At 42.9% G+C, this 15,771-nt stretch overlaps 1 protein-coding gene across 2 annotated transcripts in view; it reads right to left on the reverse strand.

Moving 5' to 3' along the window:
• LOC110488912 (TBC1 domain family member 9B) overlaps positions 1 to 15,771 on the reverse strand; it is a 46,535-nt gene that overhangs the window by 12,253 nt on the left and 18,511 nt on the right. For both annotated transcript variants that reach the window (XM_021561372.3, XM_036943041.2), the window contains exons 10-14: positions 11,630 to 11,844; positions 9,096 to 9,213; positions 2,162 to 2,447; positions 1,752 to 1,881; positions 1,514 to 1,612 (exon numbers count right to left, since the gene is read on the reverse strand). In XM_021561372.3, the coding sequence (XP_021417047.3) occupies positions 1,514 to 1,612; positions 1,752 to 1,881; positions 2,162 to 2,447; positions 9,096 to 9,213; positions 11,630 to 11,844 (848 nt within the window). The remainder of the gene's footprint in view (positions 1 to 1,513; positions 1,613 to 1,751; positions 1,882 to 2,161; positions 2,448 to 9,095; positions 9,214 to 11,629; positions 11,845 to 15,771) is intronic.

Raw genomic sequence — 15,771 nt, forward strand, 5'->3', positions numbered from 1 at the left:
CCTATTTGCGACCAAGCTTTAACTTCCTGATTGATGTCTTGAGATGTTGCTTCAATATATCCACAATTGTCCTCCCTCATGATGCCATCTATTTTGTGAAGTGCACCAGTCCCTCCTGCAGCAAAGCACCCCCACAACATGATGCTATAGTCCTATAATAACTACAACCTAAAACTTCTTGCCTGGGAATATTGAAGACTCCTGTTAAAAGGAACTACCAGCTTTCATATGTCCTCATGTTCTGAGCAAGGAACTTAAACGTTAGCTTTCTTACATAGCACATATTGCCCTTTTACTTTCTTCTCCAACACTTTGTTTTTTCATTATTTAATCCAAATTGAACATGTTTCATTATTTATTTGAGGCTAAATTGATTTTATTTATGTATTATATTAAGTTAAAATAAGTGTTCATTCAGTATTGTTGTAATTGTAATTATTACAAATACATTTAAAACAAATCGTCCGATTAAAATCGGTATCAGCATTTTTTTTGGTCCTCCAATAATCGGTATCGGCATTAAAATCATAATCGGTCGACTCCTACTTCAGGCGTTTGGAAATTGCTCCCAAGGATGAACCTTGTGGACTTGTGGAGGTCTACAATTTGTTTTCTGAGGTCTTGGCTGATTTATTTTGATTTTCTCATGATGTCAAGCAAAGAGGCACTGAGTTTGAAGGTAGACCTTGAAATACATCCACAGGTACACCTCCAATGGACTCAAATTATGTCAATTAGCCTTTCAGAAGCTTCTAAAGCCATGACATCATTTTCTGGAATTTTCCAAGCTGTTCAAAGGCACAGTCAACTTAGTGTATGTAAACTTCTGACCCACTGGAATTGTGATACAGTGAATTATAAGTGAAATAATCTGTCTAAACAATTGTAGGACAAATTACTCGTGTCATGCACAGTCCTAACCGACTTGCCAAAACTATAGTTTGTTGACAAGAAATGTTTGGAGTGGTTGAAAAACAAGTTTTAATGACTCCAACCTAAGTGTATGTAAACTTCCGACTTCAACTGTATGCAACACAAGTACAGACTTGGATAAACATTATCCCACTGCTCTGTTTTGCTTGTTTGCAGAGGGTCATTTCATAGGGAATGGTCAGAGGTGAGGTCACCAAGCGCTTCATTCATGGTCACATCTTTGCAGTAATGGAAAAAGTACTCAATTGTCACACGGACAGCTAGGGGCACACTCCAACATAATTTACAAAAGCAGTATTTGTGTTTAGTGAGTCCGCCAGATCAGAGGCGGTAGGGATGACAACGGTTATATTGATAGGTGAGTGTATTGGAGCATATTGCTGTCCTGCCTGTACTTTTGGGTGAAAATGTATGGAATAAAAAGTACATATTTTCCTTAGGAATGTAGTGGAGTAAAAGTAAATGTATAAACAGTGAAGTAAAGTACAGATGCCCCCCAAAACGACTTAAGTACTGTAGTATTTCAAAGTATTTTTAATTAGTTACTTTACACCACTGCTTCTTTGATGTATGAACTCACCACGCTCCTCTTGGCGGTGTCCTCCAGCGATTGGATGACCTTTAACCTCTGATGGAACCTCATCTGCTCGATGACATCAGCACGCAAACTACCAAACTTCTGCTCAGAGACACAGACAGAGGGAAAAGGCAGTGAAGTCACTTATATGTGGAATCGAATTCAATCTCTCCCTGTGCTATGTGATTGACTTAAGTGAGTTGTGTGAAAAAGTCACGTGGTTCTACTAGTCATGTCTTACCTCACAGGATGACTTGATGAGCTGGAAAATGTCAATCTGAGGCGGCGGCTCATCGCCACTGGTCAACAGGGCGTGGAGGTGGGGAATGGGCGGAGACACGGTCTGCTTGTTGACAACATTGTCCAGATACCTGTGAGTGAGTGAGAGAGATAATCCAATATTTCTCACTCCGAGTAATATGGCTATAGCTTCTTCAGTCTAGAGCAGTACTGCCATCATTCATAAATAGAAGGAGAAAAAAAACAAGTAAACCTTTCTGTATAGTTACACTATAGTTACTATTCCAATTAAACATTTTGGCTGTGCAATGTGTATTGGTGTCAATTACATGGAAGTCAGTTCAGTCAAGTGAATTAGGGAAGAAGCACTTGAGAAATTGTTCCTTCCGTCCCTTCTATTCCCCCACTCACCGTCCAAGGATGGTCATGGCCTCTCCCTCGTCATTGCAGTCCAGTAGGGTGTCCATGTTGGCGTGCAGCACGGCCAGTGCCACTTGGAAGATGACCTTGATGCCCTCGTAGAAGAAGCAGTCAACCAGAAGCACGGCGCTGTCGAAGGGCATGACGCTGAGGAACAGGGTGAGGAACCAGGAGAGGGAGATGGTGGAGATGACTCCCAGCTCCTGCATGTGCTCGTAGAGGAAAGGGAGGCAAGCGCGAGTCAGCTCCTCAAACACACCCTGGTCAACGAGAGCACCTGAGAGAAAGAGAGAGAGACTATTTAGAACGTACTGTTTAGTAAAAAGGTATGCAATAATCAACAAATATCAACATACCTCTCATCCATACTGAGAAGCAATGTTCCCTCCCCAAATTTTTTTTTATCCAGTTTACTGTGAACACTAATGCTATACCCACTTTAAGATAGTTTTCAGACAGTGGTCAAGTAGGCTACTGTGGCAATTTGATCATAATGCAGGCCTACCAGAGTGACCTACCATCATAAACAACGGAGAAAATGCATCCCATAACATTTTAACATGGAAATAGCTGTTCTATCATTCAGCCTACAGTAGCAGCCAATGTGCGGTGTTCAATGTAGGCCTACATTCCATGAGACTTTTGAAACAAACATGCAGGGCTTGACATTAACCCGTTTATCCACTTGTCCTTCAGACAAGGAGGTGACTGAAGATGGTGGTATGTTGTTTGATGCAAGAAACCACTTTACAAAATACAATGCATTATTATTCCCATGCCATTATTACAGAGAATAAGACAAATGATGCTATCCTCTGCCTACTTAGCTTATTCAAGCCGGTCTCAAAATACAATACTGCCCTTTGAAGACACAAAAAAAAAGCTATTGATTTAACTACTCACTTTTTAAAGATGTCTAAAAATGTACACGTTTTGTCCACTTGCAGGAAGCAATCACTGACTCCAAATGATCTGTAACTGGGCGAGTGACTCAATAAATAGCAAAGGATATGAACAAAATGTGCACGTGGCTACATGCAGCTCTCGCTTTGAGAGCTTTGAGAGTTCAAAGTGAACGGAACAGGTCCATATACAGTGTCTTCGGAAAGTATTCAGACTCCTAGACTTTTTACACATTTTGTTACATTACAGCCTCATTCTAAAAATAATTAAATAAAAACAATTCCTCAGCAATATACACAGAATACCCCATAATGACATAGCTAAAACAGGTTTTTAGAAATGTTTGCAAATGTATTAAAAGTAAAATACAGAAATACCTTATTTACATAAGTATTAAGACGCTTCGTTATGAGACTCGAAATTGAGCTCAGGAGCATCCTGTTTCCATTGTTCGTCCTTGAAGTTTCTATAACTTGATTGGAGTCCACCTGTGGTAAATTCAATTGATTTGACATGATTTGGAAAAGGCACACACCTGTCCATACAAGGTCCCACAGTGCAAGTCAGAGCAAAAACCAAGCCCCGAGGTCAAAGGAATTGTCGTAGAGCTACGAGACAGGATTGTGTCGAGGCACAGATCTGAGGAAGGGGAAAAAAACATTTCTGCAGCATTGAAGGTCCCCAAGAACAAAGTTGGCTCCATCATTCTTAAAATGGAAGGGAGGTGACCAAGAACCCACTGGTCACTCTGACAGAGCTCTAGAGTTCCTCTGTGGAGATGGGAGAACCTTCCAGAAGGACAACCAGCTCTCGGCAGCACTCCACCTATCAGGCCTTTAAGGTAGAGTGGCCAGACGGAAGCCACTCCTCAGTAAAAGGCACATGAGAGCCCGCTTGGAGTTTGCCAAAAGGCACCCAAAGACTCTCAGACCATGACAAACAAGATTCTCTGGTCTGATGAAACCAAGATTGAACTATTTGGCATGAATGCCAAGTGTCTCGTCTGGAAGAAACCTGGCACTATCCCTATGGTGAAGCATGGTGGTGGCAGCATCATGCTGTGGGGATGTTTTTCAGAGACTGGGAACTAGTCCGGGTTAGGGTTGCAAAGGGTCGGAAACTTTCCAGGAAATTGCCGGAAATTTTCCAATGGAAGTTAAGCCCGGGAATTTTGCTTAAATTAATCAAAAAATGTTAGCTTATAACAGTGAACCTTTTCTGTGAGGATACACACAAGGCAATTCTAGGTCTTGTGGCATATTTTGGTTAAACTATCCCCAATTCAATGGAATTGCAACCCTCTGCATGCACAGTGCATTTTTCCATCACATGTACTGCTGATTCTCAAGATCTTGAACACTAATGAGATGCTATTGAGCCAACACTACTACACTGTCTGAGCCAAGGACTACATACTTTTGATTACAATACTGGGTGGGGTGAATATATTTTATGACATACATAATTTTTGGTTAACTAGTGAATAGTAGCCTACAGCAAAGTGTGTTTAAATAATTTCTAACTTGTTTACAATTTCTGCAAGTTAGTTTTTGCTACGATGTGGGTTTTATCTTGCTTGAGCCTGCTAACTGAGGAGTGTTAATTCACCTGTTTCCAAACATGTTTAATTTTAAAACATTAATCTGGACAAGTCCATAAAGTCCCCTCCATGCTCACAAAAGTTCCTCTACCTCTATTCAAGGTGAAAATGATGAATCAGACACCTTATTGATAGCAACAGCTCATGATCCTCCTTCAACCAGAAGTTTTTTTGACTAAATGGGAGGAACGTAGTCAGAGATGCTGATGAATGTCTTGCTCGAGCTGTGTATGTAACTGGTTCACCTCTAATGCTCACATGCAATGTGTATTGGAAGAGATTTCTGAATGTTCTTCACAAAGCATACACCCCTCCAACCAGACATGCTTTATCTACTCATTTGCTGGATGCAGAGTTCAGAGTTCAAGTGAAGGTCAAGCAAATCATAGAGAAAGCAGACTGTATAGCAATCATCTCTGATGGGTGGTTGAATGTTTGTGGGCAAGGAATAATTAACCACGTAATCTCCAACCCTCAACCAGTATTCTACAAGAGCACAGACACAAGGGACAACAGACACACTGGTCTCTACATTTCAGATGAGCTGAAGGCAGTCATCAACGACCTTGGACCACAGAAGGTATTTGCACTGGTGACAGACAATGCTGCGAACATGAAGGCTGCTTGGTCTAAAGTGGAGGAGTCCTACCCTCACATCACACACATTGGTTGTGCTGCTCATGCATTGAATCTGCTCCTCAAGGACATCATGGCACTGAAAACAATGGATACACTCTACAAGAAAGCCAAGGAAATGGTTAGGTATGTGAAGGGTCATCAAATTATAGCAGCAATCTACCTCACCAAGCAAAGTGAGAAGAATAAGAGCACCACATTGAAGCTGCCCAACAACACCCGTTGGGGTGGTGTTATCATGTTTGACAGTCTCCTGGAGGGGAAGGAGTCTCTCCAAGAAACGGCCATATCACAGTATGCAGATATGGGCAGGCCCATCAAGAGGATCCTCCTGGATTATGTATTTTGGGAGAGAGTTGTAAGCAGCCTGAAACCTATAGTAGTAGCCATTGCACGGATTGAGGGAGACAATGCCATCCTGTCTGATGTTCAGACTCTGCTTGCAGATCTAAGAAGAAATCCGTTCTGCCCTGCCCACTTCACTGTTGCTCCATGCAGAGCAAATTGCAGTTCTGAAATACATCAAAAAGCATGAAGACTTCTACCTGAAGCCCATACACACCGCAGCGTACATGTTGGACCCCAAGTATGCTGGCAAGAGCATCCTGTCTGGTGCAGAGATCAACAAGGCCTATGGTGTCATCACTACCGTGTCTTTCCACCTTGGCCTGGATGAGGGCAAGGTTCTTGGCAGTCTGGCGAAGTACACTTCCAAGCAAGGGCTTTGGGATGGAGATGCAATATGGCAATCGTGCAAACATATATCATCAGCCACCTGGTGGAAGGGACTTTGTGGATCTGAGGCTCTTTCCCTGTTGCCTCCATCATCCTCCAAATCCCACCAACATCAGCCGCCTCAGAGCGCAACTGGTCCTTGTTTGGGAACTGATAAGGGAATTTATGTTTAAAGTCTCTTAAACTCTTCCCCTACTGTATTTATTTATTTAGCTCCTTTGCACCCCAGTATTTCTAATTTGCATACTCATCTACTGTCAAATCTACCATTCCAGTGTTTTAATTTCTATATTTTGATTTACTTCGCCATCATGGCCTATTTATTGCCTTTACCTCCCTTATCTCACCTCATTTGCTCACATTGTAAATAGACTTATTTTTCTACTGTATTATTGACTTGTTTTGTTTTTTTACTCCATTTGTAACTCTGTGTTGTTATACGTGTCAAACTGCTTTGCATTATCTTGGCCAGGTCGCAGTTGTAAATGTTCTCAACTTGCCTACCTGGTTAAATAAAGGTGAAATAAAAAAATAAAAAAATAAAAAAATAAAGTAATGACTAAAGAATTCCACCCTGAAACGTATTTAACGGTGTGAAATGTATTAGAATTATAAGACTATAATCCAATAATGTATGTGTGAGACAAGTTAAGGGTGAGAAATGTATGGTTGAGAAAACAAAGGACATTTGAACTACGCATGAAAACTGACAACAGGAAAGAGGGCCCTTCCAAGGCCTCTCTAATCTAAGGAGGAGGGGAACGGCGAGAAATTGCCAAGGCTGGTAGAAAAGTGATAAAACTGTGTGTGTGTGTGTAAGTAGGTGGGGGTGGGAGTTATAAAATTACTGTTTTTGCATTTTTGACTTCAGAGCTCTCTGAATAAAGAATGAACCTTTTGCAGTATCTGAGACTTTGCCTAATTCTTATTTTGAACCCGGGATTTACAACCTTGGGTGAATTGGTCAAAGCTATAAAATAGTTTGGTTAGAACATTGGGAGAAAATTCTCGTGACAGGAACACACATACCAAAGCACGCAACAGGCTGACCAATACAAGGGTTGAAAAATTGGTGGCCATCCGGGCAAATTTGAGGCTTTTTGAGCCTGACAATGAGCCATCCTCAACGAGATCGGAACGTGACAGTGAAGATGAGGCCCCAGAGTCTGATGTTCAAGAGGTGGACATTGAGAAGTTCCAGGGAGAAGACATGGAAGCCTGAGAGAAAGACAACCAAAGCCTTAGTTTCTAGACTATAATTTTACAGATGTATGTTGAAAACGTTTTGGGAAGATGCGATGGATCATTGGGGATCATTCAATATTCCCTTTCTTTTGTTGTTCAGTGAAATCATCCCATGTGAAGAGTTGACTCATTTAATTAAAGTTCAATTTGTAACAAATGTATTTATTTTTCTATTGGAAAGATTTAATCATTTGCAATTATGTCTACTTGTTTATGTTATGGTAAATATATCCAATGCAAAAAACATTACATTTAAATGGTATTAATATTAATTTGCAGATATTTCCATTAATTCCCATATATTCCCACGGAAAGTTTCCACCTCTGAATATTCCCCAAAATGTGCAACCCTAGTCAGGATGAAGGAAAAGATGAATGGAGCAAAGTATTGAGAGATCCTTGATGAAAACCTGCTCCATAGTGCTCAGGACTTCAGACTGGGGTTCACCTTCCAACAGGACAACGACCCTAAGCACACAGCCAAGACAACGCAGGAGTGGCTTCGGGACAAGTCTCTGAATGTCCTTGAGTGGCCCAGTCAGGGCCCGGACTTGAACCCGATCGAACATATCTGGAGAGACCTGAAAATAGCTGTGCAGCGACACTCCCCATCCAACCTGATAGAGCTTGGGAGGATCTACAGAGAATGGGAGACCCTCCCCAAATACAGATGTGCCAAGTTTGTAGCGTCATACCCAAGAAGACTCAAGACTGTAATCGCTGCCAAAAGGTGCTTCAACAAAGTACTGAGTAAAGGGTCTGAATACTTATGTAAAAAAAATATGTTTTTGCTTTGTCATTCTCAGGTATTGTGTGTAGATTGATGAGAATAAAAAAAACAATTTGATACATTTTAGAATAAGGCTGTAAAGTAACAAAATGTGAGAAAAAAAAGTCAAGGGGTCTGAATACTTCTGAAGGCACTCTATAGCATTGGTCTATTTGCATATAGGCCTAATGCAGCTCTGATTGGTTATGCCTCACTGGTCTGTGTAGAGTATGGGCTGAGTCGTGAGTGTTAATGCAATAGAATCATACTCCGATGCGTTCTGCCCACAACAAAATCTCTTGCATAGTTTGTTTTGTTTAGGTATGTTGCATTGCATTAATATTGCGTTGATTCGATCACAATTCCCACAGTAAAGGGAAACGTTGATAGTGTTTAACTAAGGGGGAAAACTTCACTCAACTTTCTAGAGTTCAAACTCGTGCTTCTGTGTGGGCTGATATTTCTTCATGGCGGCAGTCCAATGGGAGCTGCGTGCAATTTAGAGGGAACATTGCTGAGAAGGTGTCATCTTAGATGTGCAATCGTGCTTGTTCCAAAGAAACATTTGTTCAAATTTGTAGAACACGTCCCCTATTCTGATTATCAACTATTGTCAAACATGTGTGGAAAGACAATTCTCTTCCTCAATAGTGTGCAGGGAATTCTACTAGATGAAAAGATTAAATGAGTATGACATCCTGGCATTTAAAGCATTCTCAATTTTAAAAAATTTCACATACTATAGAACATTCTATTTTTCCATACCCAAATAGTCTACTAATTTAGAGCACAAGCATAGGTATTGGGACACAGTCACTGTGTGACCACTGTAAATTTAATTTAAGTGACGGCTATTTGAAGGGCAGTGAACGAAGAATGGGCTTGTCTACCCTATAAAACACTCTGAAATGAGGGGATTTGGAGGAATCTTAACAGAGGATTCTTTCCTAGGCATGTAGCGAGCGACAAAACAAAGACATAACCCAATGGAATTAAACACAAGTGTGTGTCTATGAGAGGTTGTGTCAGTCACTCACCCACCACCCTGGTGTTGTAGTAGTCAGGCAGCATCCTCTCACACAGAGCCACCAAAAGCCAGAAGGCCTCCTCCTCCGTACAGTACAGCAGCAGTACCGACGTCACAATGTTCATCGCCTGGAGAGAGAGAGAACGGTTCAGTGATAGATACAGAGGTTTATAACAACAGAAACAGACAGGTACATTAACCCTATTACAGGGGCTGAGTCTCTGGCTTACTGATGCTCTTCCATGCCGTCTCTAGGAGGGGTGCGTCACCTGACGTGGTCTTCCTGTCTGGGTTGGCGCCCCCCCTTGGGTTGTGCCGAAATTTGAGGAGTGGTTGACAAACAAGTTTTAATGACTCCAACCTAAGTGTATGTAAACTTCCCACTTCAACTGTAATTCACGACATGGTCAAATTTCTCTGTTGGCTCTTTAATGGTGTACATATTTTTGTTTTTCATGTATTTCAGGGGTTTGACCAGCTGACGGCAATGACAAAGCTGGCCTCGCAGTTTGATGAGTCGGGCTGTCTACTCCTGCCTTAACCAGCTGGCATGCAAATGCACCGGCAATACCAGTTACAATTAACAGAAGGCAGAGGGTGTAGGAACATTTAAATGTGAAAGTAGATCCCCTTTGTCCCTCTCCTTTCTCTTATTATTCTTTCTGTTATTGCAGGTCAAAACAGACTTGAGGAATAGACTGCAGGGAGAGCATCTCGCCTCCTGCATGCCCCCCCCCCCATCAAGGAGTTCAATTACAAATATTTTTCCAAAAGCCCAGAAGAATAAAGTGCTCTGACAAGCTGTAAACTATGTCAGAACTAGGTTTTTGTCAGAACCTGGAAAGAGATTTCCAACGCCCTCCTTTTGTAATGAACATGACTTAGTGGGCTCTAATTCATATTCAGTCAAATGTTCCTCTGTTAATTTTGTCAAGATAAACATTTTTATTTCAGAAAGAAGGTCTCTGTTGTGTTTCTTTGGATAGCTGCAGCACTCAACCTTAAATTGCATCCTGTATACTATAATAACTTGACCAATATGTAATTGAGCTCATTTCTGGGGGAGGAAATTATTTTTTAGACAGTGAGTTTTTTCCTTCTAAAAAGTCACCAGAACTATGTCAACAGAACCAAGACCCGAAACACCCCCAAAATGGGGGATCCCTTAAACCCCCCCACCCCCAATTACTTTCCCCCCACAGCTAACACATTTTCCAGAGGAAACACTGCTTTACAGTAATGAATAAACAGTTTATGGGTCAATGAAAAGCCTCCCGGATACGAGTAGTCACCCTGACAGAATAATTTACAGTCAAAGAACCTAGTTAAAATATCATGATTATGTTTCATGAAAACATTCACGCTTTGTTTTAGATGACATTTTCCTGGTATTTTCTAATTATAGCTATAGGCACATTCTACTACTTCAAAACATTCAACTCAATTGGCCAGTATCAGGAATCAAATGGTTAATTACAGTTAAATAAACCACACAAGCTCACAGAACGGGACCGCAGAGTGCTGAAGCGCATAGCGCGTCTGTCCTCGGTTGCAACACTCACTGCCAAATTCCAAACTGCCTCTGGAAGCAACATCAGCACAAGAACTGTTTGCCGGGAGCTTCATGAAATGGGTTTCCATGGTCGAGCATCCGTATGCAAGCATAAGATCACCATGCGCAATGCCAAGCATAGGCTGGAGTGGTGTAAAGCTCGCCACCTTGTAGCAGTGGAAACACGTTCACTCACGCTTCACCATCTGTCAGTCTGACGGACAAATCTGTGTTTGGCGGATGCCATGAGAACGCTACCTGCCCGAATGCAGTGCCAACTGTAAAGTTTGGTGGAGAAGGAATAATGGGCTGGGGCTGTTTTTCATGGTTCGGGCTAGGCCCCTTAGTTCCAGCATACAATGACATTCTAGATGATTCTGTGCTTCCAACTTTGTGGCAACAGTTTGAGGAAAGACCATTCCTGTTTCAGCATGACAATGCCCTGTGCACAAAGCGAGGTCCATACAGAAATGGTTTGTCGAGATCGGTGTGGAAAAACTTGACTGGCCTGCACCTCAACCCTATCGAACACCTTTGGGATGAATTGGAACGGCGACTGCGAGCCAGGCCTAATCGTCCAACATCATTGGCCGACCTCACTTGTGGCTGAATGGAAGTCCCCGCAGCAGTGTTCCAACATCTAGTGGAAAGCTTTCCTAGAAGAATGGAGGCTATTATAGCAGCAAAGGGGGGACCAACTCCATATTAATGCCCGTGATTTTATAATGAGATGTTCGACGAGCAGGTGTCCACATACTTTTGGTTATGTAGTGTAAGTAAGAAATTGTAATATAAAGTCTAAGTCAGTGTTGATAATGTGGCCCTGCGATAGACTAGCGTCCTGTCCAGGGAGTGTACTTGTGCATCACACTACAAAAACGTGATGTTTCTGATGTGTGGACAAGGCTACATAACTGATGTGTGGACAATGTTGACCACCTGCATAGTTTTAAACAATGCGGTACAACCCCCCCCCCGACTAGTCGGCATACCTGGCAGTATCCTATGCCAGGGTTGCGGCAGGCGTAGGCGGTGAGGACCCTGCGGAGGGCCGCGATGCCCATCTCATTCTGGAAGGCGTGGTGCTCAGGCATGGAGCGGTGCAGGTCCCTCTCGATTTCCTCCGTGGCCAGGGTACAGCGGCCCATGGCCTGCTCCACCCGCTCAGCGTAGTAGCCAGGGTGGGTGTCCATCTCATTCTGAGCTCCTGGAGAGGGGATGGATTGATTGATGGATGGATGGGGGTAAGTGGTTAACTCAATAGATTATAAGACAGACACAGACAATATGGGTTTGTCAGTGGGCAAATTATTTAATGTTTAGATCCTTTTGATTCTAACCATTGTAAAATTTTAAAAAAAAAATAGAGGTCAGATTCAGACAACTGGTAGTTTCTTTGTTGTACCATCAAAAACGTGGTTAAGCTTTACATATTTGCTAGAAAACACTAATTCGAGGGATTCCTGAAAACAGAATTTAGACTTGTCATTAACTCTCACTCCAGATATCATTGCATGACACAATCCTGTTCATTTAGCCCCGTTTATTAAGTGCTACCATTTTAACATAGTATGACACATCCACATAGCAACACAACCTATGGGCTCAGTTTCGTAACAGTTACTTAGCTAGGCCATATGACTCCGGAGTCCAGGGAGTCAGTTGATCTCAGATTAGTCAGACGTTGCACCACTAGGTAACAACAACACTTCCCTAATAACCACAGCAACAGAGAGACAAACACACACTACCTTCAGGTCACAAGGTAGGAGTGACTGCTGTCCTTGATACTAACCGAATTCTGATGTGGATGTAGTCTTGACACACACAATGCTTGCTTGCACACACAGACTCACTTATTCATAATGAGTATTGTTCACTGTGTTGCTAACATGGTGGCAACACAGTAAACAACGATATGAAGAACATAGAGCGGGCGGGTTATACACTATCGGCAAGAGAGAAAAACAGCCTCTGGTAAGACACGGGCCGGGGGCCTATGCATTTATGTAAACAACAGTTGGTGCACGATATCTAAGGAAGTCTCAAAGTTGTGCTCGCCTGAGGTGGAGTATCTTATGATAAGCTGCAGACCTCACTGTTTGCCCAGAGAGTTTTCATCTGTTATTTTCGTAACTGTCTATATACCACCACAGAGCGAGGTTAGAACTAAAACCGCACTAAATGAGCTGTATTCTGCCATAAGCAAACAGGAAAACACTCAGAGGCGGCGCTCCTAGTGGCCGGTGAATTTAATGCAGGGAAACTTAAATCAGTTTTACAGAATTTCTATCAGCATGTTAAATGTGCAACCAGAGGGAAAACAATTCTAGACCACCTCTACTCCACATACTGCGACGCGTACAAAGCTCTCCCTCGCCCTCCATTTGGCAAATCTGACCATAACTCTATCCTCCTGAGTCCCGCTTACAATAAAAAATTAAAGCAGGAAGCACCAGTGACTCGGTTTATTAAAAAAAGTGGTCAGATGAAGCAGATGCTAAGCTACAGGACTGTTTTGCTAGCACAGACTGGAATATGTTCCGGGATTCTTCTGATGGCATTGAGGAGTACACCACATCAGTCACTGGCTTTATCAAGAAGTGCATAGAGGACGTCATCCCCACAGTGACTGTACGTACATACTAGAGGTCGACCGATTAATCGGAATGGCCGATTAATTAGGGCCGATTTCAAGTTTTCATAAAAATTTGCCAATTTTTTTTCCATTTTTTTTTCTCACACCTTTATTTAATCTTTATTTAACTAGGCAAGTCAGTTAAGAACACGTTCTTATTTTCAATGACGTTCAGGGGCAGAAAAACAGATTTTCACCTTGTCAGCTTGGGGGATCCAATCTTGCAACCTTACAGTCAACGAGTCCAATGCAATAACGACCTGCCTCTCTCTCGTTGCACTCCACAATGAGACTGCCTGTTACGCAAATGCAGTAAGCCAAGGTAAGTTGCTAGCTAGCATTAAACTTATCTTATAAAAAACAATCAATCATATCACTAGTTAACTACACATGGTTGATGATATTACTAGATATTATCTAGCGTTTCCTGTGTTGCATATAATCTGACTGAGCATACAAGCATACAAGTATCTAAGTATCTGACTGAGCGGTGGTAGGCAGAAGCAGGCGCGTAACATTCATTCAAACAGCACTTTCGTGCCTTTTGCAAGCAGCTCTTCGTTGTGCGTCAAGCATTGCGCTGTTTATGACTTCAAACCTATCAACTCCCGAGATGAGGCTGGTGTGACCGAAGTGAAATGGCTGGCTAGTTAGCGCTCGCTAATAGCGTTTCAAACTTCACTCGCTCTGAGCCTTGGGGTGGTTGTTTCCCTTGCTCTGCATGGGGTAACGCTTCGATGTGTTGCTGGTTCGAGCCCAGGGAGGAGCGAGGAGAGGGACGGAAGCTATACTGTTACACTGGCAATACTAAAGTGCCTATAAGAACATCCAATAGGTTAATGAAATACAAATGGTATAGAGGGAAATAGTCCTATAATAACTACAACCTAAAACTTCTTACCTGGGAATATTGAAGACTCATGTTAAAAAGGAACCACCAGCTTTCATATGTTCTCATGTTCTGAGCAAGGAACTGAAAGTTAGCTTTCTTACGTAGCACATATTTCACTTTTACGTTCTTCTCCAACACTTTGTTTTTGCATTATTTAAACCAAATTGAACGTTGAATTGAATGTTTCATTATCTACATGAGGCTACATTTGCATACCACACCACCAGATCCACAGATGACGCAATCTCTATTGCACTCCACACTGCCCTTTCCCACCTGGACTAAAGGAACACCTATGTGAAATGCTATTCATTGACTACAGCTCAGCGTTCAACACCATAGTGCCCTCAAAACTCAACACTAAGCTAAGGACCCTGGGACTTAACAACTCCCTCTGCAACTGGATCCTAGACTTCCTGACGGGCCGCCCCCAGGTGGTAAGGGTAGGTAACAAAACATCCGCCACGCTGATCCTCAACACGTGGGCCCCTCAGGGGTGCGTGCTCAGTCCCCTCCTGCACTCCCTGCCTGTTCACTCATGATTGCACGGCCAGGCACAACTCCAACATCATCATTAAGTTTGCTGATGACACAACAGTGGTAGGCCTGATCACTGAAAACGATGAGACAGCCTATAGGGAGGAGGTCAGGGAGGAGGCCAGAGACCTGAGAGACCTGACCATGTTGTACAAGGACAACAACCTCTCCCTCAATGTGATCAAGACAAAGGAGATGATTGTGGACTACAGGAAAAAGAGGACCGAGCACGCCCCCATTCTCATCGACGGGGCTGTCGTGGAGCAGGTTGAGAGTTTCAAGTTCCTTGGGTAGTGCGTACGGCCCAGTACATCACCGGGGCCAAGCTTCCTGCCATCCAGGTCCTCTACACCAGGCGGTGTCAGCGGAAGGCCCTAAAAATCATCAAAGACTCCAGCCACCCTAGTCATAGACTGATCGCTCTGCTACCGCATAGAAAGCGGTACCGGAGCGCCAAGTCTAGGTCCAAGAGGCTTCTAGACAGCTTCTTCCCCCAAGCCATAAGACTCCTGAACAGCTAATCAAATGGCTACCCAGACTATTTGCCCTCCCTCCCCTGCTATTACTCTGTTATCTATGCATAGCCACTTAAACAACCCTACCTGCATGTACATAATTATCTCAATTACCGCAACACCGGTGCCCCCACACATTGACTCTGTACAGGTACCCCCTGTATATAGCCCCGCTATTGTTATTCACTGCTGCTCTTTAATTATTTGTTTTTCTTATCTCTTACAGAGGGTAGTGCGTACCTCCCAGTACATCACTGGGGCCAAGCATCCTGCCAACCAGGACCTATATAATAGGCGGTGTCAGAGGAAAGCCCATAAAATTGTCAGAGACTCCAGTCTCCCAAGTCATAGACTGTTTTCTCTGCTACCGCATGGCAAGCGGTACCGGAGCTCCAAGTCTAGGACCAAAAGGCTCCTTAACAGCTTCTACCCCCCAATCCATAAGACTGCTGAACAATTAATCAAACGGCCACCGGACTATTTATATTGACACCGCCTCCCTTCCATTTGTTTTGTACACTGCTCCTACTCGCTGTTTATTATCTATGCATA

This window comes from Oncorhynchus mykiss, chromosome 14, assembly GCF_057628025.1.
Source record: "Oncorhynchus mykiss isolate SJ-2025 chromosome 14, ASM5762802v1, whole genome shotgun sequence".
NCBI classification, from domain to species: domain Eukaryota; kingdom Metazoa; phylum Chordata; class Actinopteri; order Salmoniformes; family Salmonidae; genus Oncorhynchus; species Oncorhynchus mykiss.